The sequence below is a fragment of the Trachemys scripta genome, chromosome 14, assembly GCF_013100865.1.
Source record: "Trachemys scripta elegans isolate TJP31775 chromosome 14, CAS_Tse_1.0, whole genome shotgun sequence".
Classification (NCBI taxonomy): Eukaryota; Metazoa; Chordata; order Testudines; family Emydidae; genus Trachemys; species Trachemys scripta.
The window spans coordinates 38984612-39003041 of record NC_048311.1 but is presented as its reverse complement, the minus strand read 5'-3'; the positions used below and the strand labels follow the sequence as shown (position 1 = coordinate 39003041).

The 18430-nt window shown below is 51.8% G+C and overlaps 1 protein-coding gene across 1 annotated transcript in view; it reads left to right on the top strand.

The window, feature by feature from the left end:
• The window catches only part of LOC117887099 (zinc finger protein 585A-like), a 47979-nt gene that overhangs the window by 11951 nt on the left and 17598 nt on the right, over positions 1-18430 (top strand). The window contains exons 2-5 of the mRNA XM_034789341.1: positions 12429-12516; positions 13047-13173; positions 13758-13871; positions 14215-15742. Coding sequence (XP_034645232.1) covers positions 12493-12516; positions 13047-13173; positions 13758-13871; positions 14215-15742 — 1793 coding nt within the window. The 5' untranslated portion in view covers positions 12429-12492. The remainder of the gene's footprint in view (positions 1-12428; positions 12517-13046; positions 13174-13757; positions 13872-14214; positions 15743-18430) is intronic.

Here is an 18430-nt window from a genome sequence, read left to right as displayed (position 1 = left end):
GGATGCAAGGAGGAGGGCTCCGGGGAGGCACGGCATGGCCCAGTCCAGCCCTGGGCGAGTGGCTCTCTCTGGCCCCAGCCCGGCCAAGCGGCTCCGGCCCCGGCACCAGCGGCTCCGGCCCGGGCCCCGGGGCACCGGTCCCGGTTCCAGCCGAGCATGCCGGCCCCGGTTCTGGCCGAGCGTGCCGGCCGAGCACCCCCAGCCCCGGCGGCTCTGGCCCTGGTGGCTCCGGCCCGGCTCACGCCCTGGGGCCCCAGCCCTGGCCGAGCAGCGCCGGCCGAGCACCCCCGGCCCCGGCGGCTCTGGCCCCAGCAGCTCCCGCCTGGCTCGGGCCCCAGGGAGCCGGCCCAGCTCAGGGCCCGGGATGCCGACCCCGGTTCTGGCTGAGTGCGCCGGTCCCGGCCCCAGTGGCACCGGCACCGGCCCCAGTGGCCCCCGGCCCCGGCGGCTCTGGCCCCAGTGGCTCCGGCCCAGCTCGGGCCCCAGCCCTGGCCGAGCAGTGCCGGCCGAACATCCCCGGCGGCTCCGGCCCCGGCCCTGGCGGCTCCGGACCGGCTTGGGCCCCAGGGAGCCGGCCCTGGTTCCGGCTGAGCATGCCGACCCCAGCCCCAGTGGCTCTGGCCTGGTGGTAGGGGACGGGTGGCAGGCGAGCTCCCTTCCACCCGCGCTTCAAGCCATTCGGTGGAGCGCGGGTCCACTGCTCTATCTCAGCGTTTACCTTTCCGCCACGCATCCTTCTCCGCCGGAAAACTGGCAGGATTTAGAGGTCAGGGTGGGTGAGCGGTTGCGGAGATGGACAGGACTGCTCCGGTGTGTCTCCCTGCAGGGGGGGCGCTGGTGCTGAACCAGCTTGTCCTGTCCATGCTCTGGCACTGGCTCAACACCCTGAGCCCGGCCCCGGAGATCCTGGCCAGTCTCCAGAGGACGGCCCTGGAGTTTTTCTGGCCAGGACTGCACTGGGTCTCTGCAGGGGTCCTGAGTCTTCCCCTGGAGGAGAGAGGACAGAGCCTGGTCTGCCTTCGTAGCCAGGTCCATGTCTTCCGCCTCCAGGCCCTGCAGAGGCTCCTTTATGGTGCAGGTAGTCCGGCGTGGAGCACGTTAGCGCACGCCTTCCTCCGCCACCTCCGAGGGCTCTGATACGACCGGCAGCTCCTTTTTCTTCTGGTCTTCTACCAGGACCTTCTCCGGACCTGGAAACTTTTTTCGGTGACCAGGTCCATTGTGGCCACCGAGGGCGCGGACCTCCTTGCGGAGCCCCTGCTACACAACCCCGATCTCCGTGTGCAGGTAGTGGAGTCTCCCTCGGTGAGCCGGAGGTTGGTCCTGGCAGAAACCACCAGGGTCGGAGACCACCTGGACTATGCCAGGGGGGACTGGGTGGATCCCCATGCGCTCGGCCGGCGCATGGGGCTCTCCACCCTTTCGACCCCCCTGCGTGTACTCCAGGAGGTGGGCGCTGCCTTGTCGCCCCCTTCTCTCAGCTTCCTGTGGCGGGCCCTGCGAGAGGGCACTCCCCGACCACCCCTCACCCCAGGCCCTCCGGACCTTTTTATCGGGCCCCTGTTCCGCGAGCCCCCCCCCGGCTTCCCTGCTCCCATACTCTGAGCCGGCTGCACGCCCTGCAGCTGGTCCGGTTCTGAACTGTGCCCAGAGACCACCTGTACACGCTCGTGCTCCACACGCTGCATCTCCTCACCCTCGCGTCCCACCCCGACACCAAATGGCGGGACTACTTACTGCCTGTGGAGGGTGAGGAGCCCCGGTGGGCCAGCCTTTATTCTACCTTAGTCCCAAGGCCTGCCGGGGACATCAGTTGGCGGCTCCTTCACGGAGCTGTGAGCATGGGCATGTACCTGGCGCGGTTCACCCCTATTCCCGAGGCCTGCCCCTTCTGCGGCGTGAGGGAGACCCTGGCGCACGCCTACCTCGAGTGCGCCAGGTTGCAGCCCCTGTTCCGTTTCCTCCAGAACCTCTTGTTGAGTTCTGGCTGCACTTTTCCCCACACCTGTTCATTTACGCACACCCTATCCGTGGCCCCACGAAGTCGCGAGACCTCCTCGTCAACCTCCTCCTGGCTTTAGCCAAACTCACCATCTACAATACCAGGGAGAGGATGTTGGACGAGGGGGTGCTCTGTGACTGTGGGGCCTAGTTCCGTACCTCCCTGGTCTCACGGCTCTGGGCAGAGTTCCACTGGGCAGCGTCCGCTGGCTCCCTTGACACCTTTGAGGAGCAGTGGGCGCTGTCCGGGGTTCTCTGCTCGATGTTCCCATCCAGCACCCTGATTTTTACCTTTGACCGTCACTCCACTCCCTGTTTTTTCATTAGTTGTCCCAAGAGATTAGTTGGTTCCTAGGTCCAGTGGTCCCTCCCGCTAGGCCGGGGGAAGGGCCTTTAGAAGTGGGCGGGCTTGCACCCGCCCACCTCCCAGTTGTTTCCAATGAGACTCCGGGCCCGGCCCCAAGTCCCGCGACCCCGGCCGGAGCTCCGGCTGGAGCGCAGCCGATTCCTGGGGGAGGGGCTTGCAGGAATCGGGCTCCGCTCTTGCTAAAGCCGGCCCTGACCATTACCCTCTCTCTCCACACTTAGGAATCACAGATTTGATGTCTATGATCTTAAGTCAGACTCCAGAGGGCTGGAGAAAAAAGTGTTACAGATCTGGGAGTGGGCGGGGAAATCCCATTGAACCTAAAGCACAGTTTGACCTTTCAGATCTTGTAGCCCTGTTTGCATCTATTGGTGAAATTGCTTCCCGGCTTTTTCTAGGCTAGTCCAGATCATTTGTAGATGGGAAGATTTGTGTTTCTTTTTCTTTCTTTTAGTATAATGATGCTAAAACTTTTGCAACTAATACAACCAAATAATGAGGCAAGAAGTGAACCTGGTTTAGCCACTACAAAAGAAAATGGGTAAATTTATTTTCCTGATTTTGAGCCTTAAGTGATTCACTGAGATTTCATTTTATGACCATGAAAGTGTTTTATAGGCCACTCTGGATTGTGGGGTTTTCTCTCTTTGTGAAGGCCATTTGGTCACATACATTGATATTTAATTTGACAGGATTTATTGAGAACTTCACGAGACAAATGATCATTTGCCAGAATAGTCCTTTTTTAGATTTTGTTATTTTAATCTTTATCTAACATCTTTGTCATGAGATTTTTTTCTGTGGTTTGAACAATGACAGTGATCAGTATCTCTCAGCACAACCATTGATGGTGCGAGCTAAATTCACAGTGCGAGAGATGGAGGAATGAAGTTACTGCCTGATCCCTGCAGTGATGTGAGGTACCGTTTGAAGGGGAGAAAGAGGGGGTGGGGGAACAGAGCTGGGAAACTGCTGGGTTTGCTCCTCAAAGCCAGGCGACTGAGGCTGAGAACTGAGAACTCGCTGCATTAGAGCCAGAGAGCGACTAGACTTGGCCTGTGAGTGTCGTATGAAGCTGCCCCTGAAATCTAAAGGACCATGAACGACACCCAAAAAAATAACAGGAGGGGACAGCATCTCCCTATTGCTGAGATGCCGAGGTTGGGCTCAGGCAAGAAAGGAGCCGGGGATGTCAACAGACCTGGGCAGCCGGAAGCCAGGCCGACCCCCATCATTGAGGCCAGAGGGAAATGAGGAACCCGAAAGCCCAGCTGATCACCCCCTCCCCATCTACCGCAGTGTCCTGTGTTGTGATGTCAGAAAATCTCTTTGTCCCACTCACCCCACACTGATCCCTCTTGTGACTAACCCCCTGTTTCCCACTTGCTTATGGTTCTGATATATAGTGTACAAAGAGTGCCTGGTGAGGGATAATTGGAAAACTCATGATCTGCTGAATATTATGCCATCAAAATGTATGTAACACCAGTGAATGTAGAATGGTGAGATTTTACTGTATGTTTGTTACTAGGGTGACCATATTCCAGGTGCCCAAAAAGAGGACACCAATGAGGGATGGGAGCCTGGGGGGGTACAGTTGTGGGTGCTGGAGGGTGGTGCGGGGTGGTACTCACGAGGTGAGATCAGTGTCGGTTACCTTTTCCCACCCCAGCCCTGCTCCAATTCCACACCCTTCCCCCAGGTCCCCACCCGTCCTGCCTCTTCTCCACCTCCTCCCCTGAGCACACCTCCCGGAAAGTCCTAAATGCCACCTGCTAGGCGGCAAGGGGCGGAATGCGGAGGAGCTGGGATGTGGCGCGCTGGGGTGGGGAGAAGGAGGCGAGGAGAGGGGGGCTTGGCTGCCGGTGGGTGCAGAGCACCTGATAATTTTTCCCTGTGGGTTCTCCAACCTCAGAGCACCCATGGAGTTGGCGCCTATGGCTCCCTCCCAGGAGCCCCCACAGGCTCTTGGTGGGCTGCCCCCCCATCACTCCCTCTTCTCCATAAAGAGCAGGGGAAGCCACCTGGGGCTTTTCACCTCCCCGTTCCCTGCTGGGAGTGTGGGAAAGCCACCTGGGGCTCCCCCCTCCATCATTCCCCTCCCAGGTTGACACCAGACCATTGATAACTACTCTGAGTTCAGTCGTTCAACCAGTTGTGCACCCACCTTATAGTAATTTCATCTAGACCAACAAATTCCTCCCTGCTGGTCAGAACTGAGTCTAACCCGGCTGTCCCATGGTTACTTCCCCCACCATAAGAAAGCAGAAGTTTCCCCGACATATTCCCAGCACTTATTGCACATTGGGTGCTGATGATGGGGTAGCCAAGTGCCCGGTTTTTGACCAGAAAGTCCAGTCAAAAAGGGAACCTGACATTGTCCGGTCAGATCTACTGACCGGACACCCAAAGTCTAGTTACTGCAGGCAGGGAGGCACTGGGTCATCACCCACACCAGCCCCTACTCAGCCAGGGCTGCCTCCTGCCTGCATTTGGGCAGCTGCAGCTCTCAGCCCCGGCTCCACAGGCAAGTCCCTCCTGACCTGGGCAGGGAGGGAGGAAGAGGAGTGGATGAGGGAGGAGCCTTGGGGGAAGAGGCGGGGCAGGTGTGGGGACTCGGGGGAAGAGGTGGGACAGGGGAGGTTCTGGCACTCCTGCTGGAGTGTCTGTTTTTTTTACATTACCAAATTGGGAACCAATGTAGCTAGCTGAGAGGCTGTGAAAAATATGAACAAACAAACAAATATCACTTTCACAGTGGCAGAGTTACTAGCTAGCAATAAATACATTGCAATGATTCTGGGTATCTGGGTAAGGGGACTATTGGCCCCTTACTGAAACTTAGTGGGTTTTTTTCATTGGCCCTCTCCCAGGACCAAAAGCCAGGGAAGAGTCAATGAGAAATCAAGGCCCTGAGACTAGTCCCCAGGGCCAATGGGGAGAGGCTAATGCTCTAGGTCAGCCTCGTTGACAGGGCAGGCAGGCCAATGAGAGAGTCAGGAGCCCATCCTCTGTGTGAGCTGGAGCTGCCTGCCAGAGAAGGGCAGAGCTAAGGGGAGAGCAGCAGCCTGAGCTGGGCTGGAGGCAGAGCAGCAGCAGTGCTGAGGCAGAGGGGAGCTGGGGCTGGAGCAGTCCAGAGCTGGGAGCTGTGAGCAGCTGGGGAGAGCGAGGGGGACCCTGGGCAGAAGGCCCGGTGCAGGGAGATGCCCCCAGCCGAGGGGCCTTGCAGGCCAGACTTGGAGGGGGAGCATAACCCCGACAGGAGGAGACTGATGCTGGCAAGAAGGGTCCTGCACCTAGAGTCTGAAGGCGTGTGGCCACTGCCAGTGCACATGTCTGACCCGCAGCATCCCTGCAGCACAGCCAGGGCCTGGGCAGGAGGCCTGGGACATGTGAGGAACAGTCTGTGAACTGCCCTGACATCTCAGAGACGCTGTTTGTGGTTCCCCCCCATGCCCACAGAGCGGGGTGACGTGTTTTCCTTTCACCTTTCCCATTTTTTTCTGTATTTTTTTTTAGTACTTAATGTTTAATGAATTGTATTTGTATGAACTCTATGCAATGGTCAGTGAAGATGTCAGGGAAGCAGCCAGAGTGAAGAGAGTACCTCGCAATGGGGACACTCTCACCCCTGTCTTGAGTGATTACAACAATATTGGGGGTGTAGCCCCCTCAGGAATCCTTAGCCCAGCCTTGTCAGGGTTATGGGGACAAGAGTGGAAGGGGAGTCCTCGAGGTCCGACAGGCCCCTGGGTGAAGGGAGTGGGAGCGAGGACTTAGGTCCTTCTGCTATTGGATTCCACCTGGGGTATGATGTAAAAGCCAGGAAAGTTCCCCACAATAGTGGGACCATTCCCCCGCTTACCTCTGTGCAGGGGTCAGCACCACCATGTTGCACAATGGACACTTGACAAAATTACTAGACTTAGTGATGGACATTGGAGGGGGCTCTGGGCTGAGGCAGGGGGTTGGGTGTGGGAGGGTGTACGGGCTGTGGGTGCAGGTTCTGGGGTGGGGCCAGAAATGAGGGGTTCAGGGTGCGGGATGGGGCTCTGGGCTGGAGCAGGGGGTTGGGATGTGGGTGGGGGGTGAGGGCTCTGACTGGGGGTTCAGGCTGTGGTGTGGAGCTGGGGATGAGGGGTTTGGGGTGCAGGAGGGTGCTCTGGGCTGGGACCAAGGGGTTTGAAGTGCAGGAGGGGGATCAGGGCTGGGGCAGGAGTGTGGGGAACAGGAGGCGTGTTCAGGCTCCATGCAGCACTTTCCTCAAGCAGCTCCTGGAAGCAGCGGCATGGCCCCCCTTGGGCTCCTACTCGTGCTGTCCCATCCTCAGGGCTCAGAGCCGCGGAGCCAGCGCTTGGGGAGGAGGAATGGAGGCAGCGTGCAGAGCTGCCTGGCTGCACCTCCACCAGGGGAGTTGCTTGCGGGGAGCGACCCCCATGGAACTCAACATTTTTATTGTGGACAGTTGTGTCTGTGTACAGATACGTTGCCAGTCACTGCCTATGTGCACATCTTCTGGTTTTTGCTAAGTTAATTAAGTATTTTAGGAAACAGTGTCTGAGCAGCCACCAGCGAGAGTTGCTGGCTGCACTCTGAGGTCACCAAAAATTTGGTCGTGAAAATAGGGGGGAGGGATAGCTCAGTAGTTTGAGCATTGGCCTCCTAAACCCAGGGTTGTGAGCTCAATCCTTGAGGGGACCACTTGGGGATCTGGGACAAAATGAGTACTTGGTCCTGCTAGTGAAGGCAGGGGGCTGGACTCGATGACCTTTCAAGGTCCCTTCCAGTTCTAGGACAGTTCTAGGAGATGGGATATCTCCATTATCTAACCCATGATGGGCCCTTCTGACCTTAGAGCCTGTGAGTGGAACAGGAGCAGGACACAGAGACGCTGCAGTGCGATCGGTTGATCGCTAGGACCCAGGAGCAGCTGGGAGGCGGCTCTGGGGGGGAGCGATCGCTGGGCTCAGGCCCGGCAGCAGGAAGTGACTCGCAGCCGCTGCGGGGACTCTGGCTCCAGGCTCCTGGCGAGATCCCCGAGCCCCGGCGGCTGGTGCTGGGAGCCCGGAGCCCGGGCTGCAGCCGGGAGAGGGGAATCTCCAGCAGGGCCCTTCCCGCTGCTCCCCAGGAGCCTCTCCCAGGGCAGAGCCCCCAGCCCGGCCCGGCCCCTTCCCGGCCCGGCCCCTGCCCCAGGGGGCCCCGCTCGGAGGGAAGGTAAGAGAGACCCGCCCCCCCCGTCACCCCCGGGCTGCAGGGGGGGGTTTGGCCCCAGGCTGCTCCCAGCGGAGCTGGCTGCGATTCCCGCCCTGGGCCCGGGAAAGCTGCCGCCAGCCCCCGGTGTGTGCGGGGCGGGGGGAGCCCGGGCCGTGCTGGGGCTGGGACAGACACAGGTGGCGGGGGAGGCAGATCGGAGTGAGAGCCGGGGTACAGGCACTGCCAGACAGGGCAGAGGAGATAACCGAGTAATGGGTGGGGAAGAGGAATAAAAGCTCCCCGCCCCCATGGGGTGAGCCAGCTGCAGTGGTTGCGAAAAGGGAGGGAGGGAGGCCAGAGGGGCTTTTCCTTCCCCCCTTCCCAGGATCTCAGCTCCCATTTCCCAGAGCCGTGTCCTTAAAGGCCCAGTGCATTACAGAGCCTGGACAGGGCCCCTCTCCTGTATAAGATGCTACTGAGCTGCTAAAGGAGACTTGATTCAGGGAAATATTTACAGACCCCCCCCCCAGCGCTTCATAAATGTGCCTATTCCCCTTGGAAACCAGTCTATGGAGTTTCACACGTTTAAATTATTTACCTTTAAAATATTATTTTTATTACTCTGAGCTCTTCATCCTAAACTTCATTAACGTTGTGCAAGTGGACGTCGTGCCATGGAATTCATATTCTTAATAGCAAATAATCATGGGAAATATTAACAGTTGCTAGTAGCTTGACAATCACATCTCAGGGTGACGCTGTAACATTTCTTGTTTCTATTGCACTATTGTAATTTGAGTTCAGTGCTGACTGATTTCATGGGCTGGTCTCAAAACTCCTTCAACTTCCTTTGATCCACCAATGGGGCTTACCTTAGCCAATGACTTTGTCTCTCTGTCCAGCACCCTAGTGCTTTATCCCATATCCCATTTGTGTATAGAACTTGGTTCCCAAATATTCACTAACGGCCAGAAGTTTCAAGGTTCAAGGCACCTAGATACTTTGTAATATGCCACTAGTGGCCAAAATCCTTTTAAAAATCTGTCCCTAGGGGCCTTAGAGTGTCTTGTATGAATTGCTTCTAAAAAGGAAATTTCTAGGGTATTTTTTTACAAAGCATAGATATACAACCCCAAGAATTCAAACCCCATGCACCCAAAAGTCTAGAATTTAAATAAAAAAATAAAGTTTCTTTTTCTTTTATTTATCTTTTTCTGTCTCAGCCTTAAGAGCGCCCTCACTTCATACTTTTGCTGCTACCCCTTCCAAAGGGTCCATATACCTAGAATGGCTGTAAAATCCTGTAACATGCGATGCCATTTTGCACTTCCCAGAACATGTGATTCCCCACCACCACTTGCAGTTGACAGTTGATTTAAAAACCTTTTTTCTGTAAGTAACCCCCCAATTCTGCACACACTGAAATGCACATTTTACTTTTCTATGATGTGATTTATTGTATGCATTGATGTTGATTTTCTATCGCATTTTCTCATACTTCTAATGGCCTATTTTAAGTTCACAGCCTTTTATGGGTGCTACGTTTTTTGTTGTGATACATTTCAGGGATGTTCTTCATTCTGACACATGTACTGATTTGTGCGGCCAAAGTCAAAGATTTTTTAAAACGAACTGTTCCGTTTCTCCTTTGCATTGGTCAGGCAGGAGGATGCAGTGCTGACTTCACCTAGTTTACATTTTGGTGAAACGAAAGTATCTCACGTCTTTTATGTTTTCACACTGGGATAGCTAATGCAGATTAGTTCCCCCCTGGGAAAAACACCCATTTTCTTATAGACACAGACTATACTGCTGACTCGGATGTAAAATGACCCATTATTGTTCATGGGCTGAAAACTCTGATACTGATTGTGTGGCTACTACTCCTGCTCCTTTGCCAGGTGCTGCGTCTGAATGTCTGCACCCGTTTGTGAGGGCATCATGGAAAACCAGTTGAAGCATTTAAAACTAAAGGAATTAGCAGGAGATTCCACCCCCTCGCCTTAATTTCCCTTATTCCCTTTACTCTTTGAGGGCTTGTCTGCGATGGTCTGACACTAAAGGTCTGAAGTTAATGCACATAAATCCCAGCAGCTCAAACCCCTGTGTGGACGCTCTCATTCAGAATGAAGGTGGCCTTAATTTTGACACTAGCAGTCAGGGCAACCGCAGACAAATGCAGGAGACCTTCCCCCAAATTCTAATAATTATCAGGCCTTTGATCTGTCTTGAACATTTTGAAAGTTTTGTATCATCCAGGTGTAACTCACATTAGATTTTTCAAGTCCAAAGAGGAGGAGTGAAGCAGTGAGGCACTCATCTCACCTTTCCTGAGTGTTGCCCTGGGTAGAAACACCACTATGATATTTCACAGTTTTGTCCTTACAACATTTCAATAAATGGGTTAAGGTTGAAATTTAAAGTGATCTGGCTCCTTCTCCCTGCCCTGCGCAGGTTAGGACATCTGTCCTGAGCAGCAGAATAAAGGCCAGATAGTGATGGTAGATCCTGCTGTGCAGGGATCCCCTTTATAAGCAACTTAGACAAAGTGGGGGCACTCTTGTCCCATGAGAATGAACCAATTGATTCACAGTTTTGGTGCTTTCAAATATAAAGATTCTTCTTTGATCTCAGCCTTTAGATGCTTGCTCACCACATGCTATGCAAAGTTGATCTCTTACTAACTAGGCACTGCCAGGAAAATGTAACTTAGACAGCATTGTCTGTTACCCCTGTCTTACATGAGGATGGTTAGATCGATGAGTCTGTGGCTGCGCTAGGTGTGAGGATGCACCCTGACAGACATAGCAAGAGTATTCTCAGCTCACATAAAACATCAAAAGCATCCAGAAATAGGCTGTGGCTGTAGTTACTAGACATGCTCTGTATTTGTTTCCAAAGCTGTATAGGAAGTTTTGGAGACAAGCCACCTGGCAGGCCACTCCCTTTTTATTCACCTGATAGCTGAGACAGTCAAAGCTTGGACGGGAGATTTGTGTTTGTCAGCCCTGTGTCACGGAGTCACTGCTCTGAAGGAAGCCAGGCAGGACTCTAGTTCAGTGTCTCCACCACTGGGCAAGAAGTCTCCTCAGCTTCAGCACCTCCTGGGTCTGACATTGGAGTGTGCAGCACCCCTGTTCATACCGTGAGCTCCCCGCAGGGAGTCCATCTGGATGACACACCTGGGGATGCCTTACACGTCCCTCAACGGGACCGTGCACCCCAGCTCCTCAGTCAGCAGTGACTCTCAGCCAGCTTGGAAAACAGAAGGGTTTGTTAGTCGTTGGGAACACAGAATAGAGCAGAACTTGTTAGCACAGAAATCAGGAGCTTTTAGCAAAGTCCATCTTGGGCGGGATCCAGAGCCCTGGGCTCTCCCCACCGAGTCCCAAACCAAGAGACTGACCTGCTTCCAGCCCCCCATCCTCAGTCATGCCCAGCTGCCCTTCTCCTTGCTTTGTCCCTTTCCTGGGCAAACAGGTCACCTGGCCTCCCCCTCTCTCTTTGTTCTCCAACACCTTTGCCTGGCTCCTTACAGAGGATGGCTCTGGCCACCACTAACCAGGATACAGAGTGTTCAGCCATTCTCTGTGCCCAGGCAGCCAGTCTGCAGTCACCCCTGCCCTCTAGGGGTCTCCGCAATGATCACACACCTGTATCCCACCAGCTCGATGCTTGAGGAACACATTGGGGAAACTGAGGCACACACACAGTATTCCGAGAAAACATTACAAACATTCCCCCTTCGTCACACCCTGGGATATCAGTGGGCTGCTCGGCGCAAGAGCATGTTTGTGGCTGCTGTGTGGGAAGGGTTTGCTGACAACACTGACTGTAGTGTTGTGAAAGGAAGGAGATCTTGACGTTCTTCACATCCAATGAACCCAGGTGCTTCTGCTACGTATGGCCACATTACAGAGACTGAGGGCTGGATTCACAATGGCTCACAGACACCCAAAGTCCAGGCTAGGCACATAAATCTGGGATTAGGAGCCTAAATCCCAGTTTAGGATCCACAGAGACATACAAAACTCCTGTTGAACCCTCTAGGTGCCAAAGCTCACTCAGCAGTAGCTATATTTTCAGGTTTCAGAGTAGCAGCCGTGTTAGTCTGTATCCGTAAAAAGAACAGGAGTACTTGTGGCACCTTAGAGACTAACAAATTTATTAGAGCATAAGCTTTCGTGGACTACAGCCCACTTCTTCGGATGCATACAGAGTGGAATAAATATTGAGGAGATATATATACACACATACAGAGAGCATAAACAGGTGGGAGTTGTCTTACCAACTCTGAGAGGCCAATTAAGTAAGAGAAAAAAAACTTTTGAAGTGATAATCAAGCTAGCCCAGTACAGACAGTTTGAGAAGAAGTGTGAGAATACTTACAAGGGGAGATAGATTCAATGTTTGTAATGGCTCAGCCATTCCCAGTCCTTATTCAATCCTGAGTTGATTGTGTCTAGTTTGCATATCAATTCCAGCTCAGCAGTCTCTCGTTGGAGTCTGTTTTTGAAGTTTTTCTGTTGTAAGATAGCCACCCGCAGGTCTGTCACTCTGCTGAACCCCACACTACCTGGGGAGAAGGGGGGTAGCTAGAGGGGGTTACACAATAATATCATGGGGAGCCCCCCAAAGTGGCTCTTTGGATTCTGCTCTTTTTCTAGCATTTGGCGCAGAGATGCTGTTACTGGGAGGGTTTAAAAGTGTCCCCGGTGGGTTTAGTTCTGCTGGGAGGGGCCTGACCTGGCAGCATGGCAGAGTCCAGAGCGTCTGTCTGCAGGGAGAGAGCCTGGGGGGGATTGGGGTGTGACATGGACTCAAGTCGCTTCTGTAACCTCCCCCATCGTCCCTCTCGCCCTGACAGGCTGAGGAATCACGTCCAGATTTCGCTCCAGATCATCCCGTCTTCCAGGGCACAGGGAAGGGAAATGGCTGTGATGGAGCCAGCACAGGTAGGGGATTTTCAGGGAGCTGTGGGGAGCATGTTGTAGAGGGGTAGGGGCAGGAAAGACACAGGATGAAGCAGGGCCATTGACGGGGAGGAAGGGGGGACATGCCGCCATTTCTCAAACAGGACACAACCCCCATGGTCAGGGCCGGGAACATTTTCAAGACTCCCAGTGCTGGAGCCTGAATTCACTGGCCAGAGGCTGCTGTGAAATACGAAGGGAAGCTGTTGGGGTTCCTGTCCCTGTCCCTGGCTCAGAGCTCTGCTTCCTGTGTCAGCCTGTGGCTGGCAGGCGTGTGGGAAATGAGAAGACCCTGGCCCCTGCTCCGTCTGCTGGGAAGCCAAGGAGCTCTCACTTTCTCCCCACCCCCTGAAGCCCCCTGGCTGCTCTGAGCAGGGTGGGAGAGGAATTCTGCTACTCTGGTCCTCCCAGAGCTTCCAAGATTATTTTATTTTTTCTTTCTTCCTTTCCCATGACTAGTGCGATTGTGGCTGGGGCAGCAGGTGCTGAGTGGGGGACTCTTGTTGTTTCAGATGCCGGTGACCTTCGAGGAGGTAGCTGTGTATTTCACGAAGGGGCAGGGAGCTCTTCTGGACCCCGCTCAGAGAGCCCTCTACAGGGATGTCATGCAGGAGAACTATGAGACTGTGACCTCGCTGGGTAAGGGATTCCCATCTCCTCAGTTATTAGAAAGTGTAGGGCCTGCATTGCTGAATCTGGTCAGGTTCTTCCCAGGTCAGATAGATTGGAGGTGAATGGGTTCTATAATCCACAGCTGCCGTGTGAGAGAGATGTGCATCTCCATACCCTCACCAATGGGATACAGGTGTCAAACCTAATGGACGTGATAAACCATCCCCACCCCTCCAGCTTTCAAGGGGGAGAAGCCACGTATTGTCCCATCTATATTGTTTCTCATTCTCATCTGCCTCCTTGGGAATTACTCCAGCCAAAGGGAGGGCTCTGCAGGTTTTAGAAATAGGCAGGGGTTTAACTCTAGAGCTGTGTGTGCATCAGCAAAGCCCTCAAAGTGCACAGATCCTGGGAACTGCTAGTGAGGGTGTAACAATTCTCCCCACCTCCCCAGACTTCTCCCTCCTTCAAGGGGGCTCATTGACCATGTTCCCGTCCTCTTGGATTCCAGATTCTCCCAGCATAGCACTGGGACATGGAATGCCCTTTATGACAGACACTTTCTTGATACTCCATTTACCCTGATCTGGTCTGATTTCACTCCTGCGCAGGATTTCCCATTTCCAAACCTGAGCTGATCGCCCGACTGGAACGAGGCGAAGAACCGTGGGTGCCCGATCTCCAGGCCTCAGAGGAAAGAGAGATCTCGAGAGGCACCCACGCAGGTGAGGACTCACATAGAAACCATCTTGCTAATGAAGGAAAAAGTTGAGAATCCCAAAATTGTGGTATGAGTAAAAGCCCTCAGTTCTTCCTCATCTCACCGAACAGAACTGTAGACAGCAGAACAGAGCTGTAGTCAGTAGATATCACTCACAGCTTTCCACCCGTCCTGTTAGCTGCAGGAGTTTCCTTCCCATCTTTCTATCCCTCTGAGTGTTTGGGTGGGAAGTGGAGGCAGAATCCAATTACTCAGTCTTCACAGCATTAGCATGTTGGGTTTTCGCTCTGTGCTATTCCTCTTTCTCCCCAACACAATGACTCCTGTCTGGATTGTCTCTCTCCCAGCAGGTGATGACAGAGTGAGTGAGAATGAGGAGTGGAATCATCATGAGCATGTTCCTGGGGAAGTGGAACCACAGGGGACCTTTGTGCAAAGAGCTGAAGGGAATTTTTTCCAGTGCTTGGAAGAGGGAAAAGCCTGGGGAAATTGGCAAAGGTCAGAGAGGCTGCTGGGAAAACACCCAAAGAAGAAAGTGAATGAATCCATTCAATGTTGGGCAGGAGACAAGGATCCCACAGCCCAGCAGACAAATCCCAAGGAAGAAAAATCCTATCAGTGCCTCGAATGTGGGAAAGGATTCATTTTGAGATCACACCTTGTGACACATCAGACAATCCATACTGGTCAGAAACCCCTTCAGTGCTTGGACTGTGGAGAAAGCTTCAATAACCGCTCAGACCTCAATAACCATAGGAGAGGCCATTCAGGAGAGAAACCCAATCAGTCCCTTGAGTGCAGGAAATGTTTGAATTGGAAATCAGCACTAATTACACACCAGATAAGCCAAATACGAGAGAGACCCCATAAATGCTTAGACTGTGGAAAAAGTTTCATACAGAGGTCAGACCTTGTTAAACATCAGGCAATCCACACAGGAGAGAGACCCCTTAAGTGCTTAGACTGTGGAAAAAGTTTCAGAGACAGATCAGCCCTTTATAAACATCAGGCAATCCACACAGGAGAGAGAAACCATAAGTGCTTAGATTGTGGAAAAAGTTTCATATGGAGGTCAGACCTTGTTAAACATCAAGCATTCCACACAGGTGAGAGACACCATAAGTGCGTGGACTGTGGGAAAAGTTTCATAACGCGGTCAGATCTTGTTAAACATCAGGCAATCCATACAGGAGAGAGACCCCATAAGTGCTCGGACTGTGAGAAAAGTTTCATACGTAGGTCAGACCTTGTTAAACATCAGGCAATCCACACAGGAGAGAGACCCCATAAGTGCTTGGACTGTGGGAAAAGTTTCATACAGAGGTCAGACCTTGTTAAACATCAGGTAATCCACACAGGAGACAGACCCCATAAGTGCTTGGACTGTGGAAAAAGTTTCAGAAATATATTGGCCCTTGTTAAACATCAGGCAGTCCACACAGGAGAGAGCCCCCATAAGTGCTTAGATTGTGTAAAAAGTTTTGTATGGAGGTCAGACCTTGTTAAACATCTGGCTATCCACAGAGGAGAGAGACCCCATAAGTGCTTGGACTGTGGAAAGAGTTTCATACGGAGGTCAGACCTTATTAAACATCAGACAGTCCACACAGGAGAGAGACCCCATAAGTGCTTACACTGTGGGAAAAGTTTCACACAGAGATCATCTCTTATAACACATCAGAGGATCCACACAGGTGAGAGACCCCATAATTGCTTGGATTGTCAGAAAAATTTCACAAACAGATCAGCCCTTGTTAGACATCAGGCAATCCACACAGGAGAGAGACCCCATAAGTGCTTGGACTGTGGGAAAAGTTTCACACAGAGATCACACCTCATTAAACATGGGAGAATCCACACAGGATCTAAACTTCTGTGACACATGGCCAGAAAGGGTTAAGAAACTTGCAGAATAATTGACCCATATTCAACTTTTAGAGACATGTTTGAAAAGTGTTTAAATGGTAATTAGGGCCATTCCACATTAGATAGACTAGAACTTTGAAATTTAAACTTTTATTGTTAAAGACTTGGAAGAAGATGGTAACTGTAGTAGAGTATAGTAGTAGAGCTAGGCAGCTCTCCAACACCACATTCTGCAAGCCATTATCCTCTGATTCCATTGAGGGTTACCAAAAGAAACTACACCATCTGCTCAAGAAACTCCCTGAAAAAGCACAAGAGCAAATCTGCACAGACACACCCCTAGGATTCCGAGTAGGAGTATTCTATCTGCTACCCAAGATCCATAAACCTAGAAATCCTGGACGCCCCATCATCTCAGGCATTGGCACCCTGACAGCAGGATTGTCTGGCTATGTAGACTCCCTCCTCAGGTCCTACACTACCAGCACTCCTAGCTATCTTCGGGACACCACTGACTTCCTGAGGAAACTACAATCAATTGGTGATCTTCCTGAAAACACCATCCTGGCCACTATGGATGTAGAAGCCCTCTACACCAACATTTCACACAAAGATGGACTACAAGCCGTCAGGAACAATATCCCCGATAATGTCACGGCAAATCTGGTGGCTGAACTTTGTGACTTTGTCCTCACCCGCAACTATTTCACATTTGGGGACAATGTATACCTTCAAGTCAGCGGCACTGCTATGGGTACCTGAATGGCCCCACAGTATGCCAACATTTTTATGGCTGACTTAGAACAACGCTTCCTCAGCTCTCATCCCCTAACACCCCTACTCTACTTGTGCTACATTGATGACATCTTCATCATCTGGACCCATGGAAAAGAAGCCCTTGAGGAATTCCACCATGATTTCAACAATTTCCACCCCACCATCAACCGCAGCCTGGACCAGTCCACACAAGAGATCCACTTCCTGGACACTACAGTGCAAATAAGCGATGGTCACAGAAACACCACCCTATACCAGAAACCTACTGACCGCTATACTTACCTACATGCCAAGCTCTACGATACACTCACATTTGCTCCAACCTCTCAGACAGAGACAAACACCTACAAGATCTCTATCAAGCGTTCTTATAACTACAATACCCACCTGCTGAAGTGAAGAAACAGATTGACAGAGCCAGAAGAGTACCCAGAAGTCACCTACTACAGGACAGGCCCAACAAAGAAAGTAACAGAAAGCCACTAGCTGTCACCTTCGGCCCCCAACTAAAACCTCTCCAGCGCATCATCAAGGATCTACAACCTATCCTGAAGGACGATCCATCACTCTCACAGATCTTGGGAGACAGGCCAGTCCTTGCTTACAGACAGCCCCCAAACCTGAAGCAAATACTCACCAGCAAGCACACACCACACAACAGAAACACTAACCCAGAAACCTATCCTTGCAACAAAGCCCGTTGCCAACTCTGTCCACATATCTATTCAGGGGACACCATCATAGGACCTAATCACATCAGCCACACTACCAGAGGCTCGTTCACCTACACATCTACCAATGTGATATATGCCATCATGTGCCAGCAATGCCCCTCTGCCATGTACATTGGCCAAACTGGACAGTCTCTATGTAAAAGAATAAAAGGACACAAATCACACGTCAAGAATTATAACATTCAAAAAACAGTTGGCTAACACTCCAACCTCCCTGGTCACTCGATTACAGACCTAAAAGTCGCAATATTACAACAACAAAACTTCAAAAACAGACTCCAACGAGAGAGTGCTGAATTGGAATTAATTTGCAAACTGGACACCATTAAATTAGGTTTGAATAAAGACTGGGAGTGGATGGGTCATTACACAAAGTAAAACTATTGCCCCATGTTTATTTCCCCCCCCTACAGTTCCTCACATCTTCTTGTCAACTGCTGGAAATGGGCCCTTTTGATTACCACTACAAAAAAGTTGTTTTTTTCCCCCCTCTCCTGCTGGTAATAGCTCACATTAACTGATTTCTCTAGTTATAGTGTGTATGGTAACACCCATTTTTTCATGTTCTCTGTGTGTGTATATATATATCTTACTACTGTATTTTCCACTGCATGCATCCGATGAAGTGAGCTGTAGCCCACGAAAGCTTATGCTCAAATAAATTTGTTCGTCTCAAAGGTGCCACAAGTACTCCTGTTCCTTTTGTAGTAGTTGATGTTTACCTTTATCTTGTTAGAGGTTAACAATGTAAACAAACGGTTCCTGTCTAGGGCTGTATTCTGTTAAGTCAGAGATCAAAAGGGAATATTAACATTTAGATTAAACTTGGGTGTAATAATGTCATTGTCTGTATGCCTCTTTAAAGTTTGTGGTTAACTGTCTATGAACTGCTTTATGGATAATTACCTTATGTTAATCCTTGTAATTATTTACCTGCGATGTTTAGGAAATAGAAGCTTACTTCAAAAGCCTATTGTTCACCCAAGGACTGCCTGCTGACGAGAGGCTGCAAAAATCTCTAGAAAAATTCTTGGGACCTGATCCTTTTATCTCAGATCTTAAACTTTATTCGGGGCGGAGTTTGAGTTGTGAGACAGATCTCCAGTCCAGCTGGACCCCCCTGATATTAAACGTTTGGACATAGGACTATAACCTGATAAAATGATTCTGAAAAGGACTCTGCAAT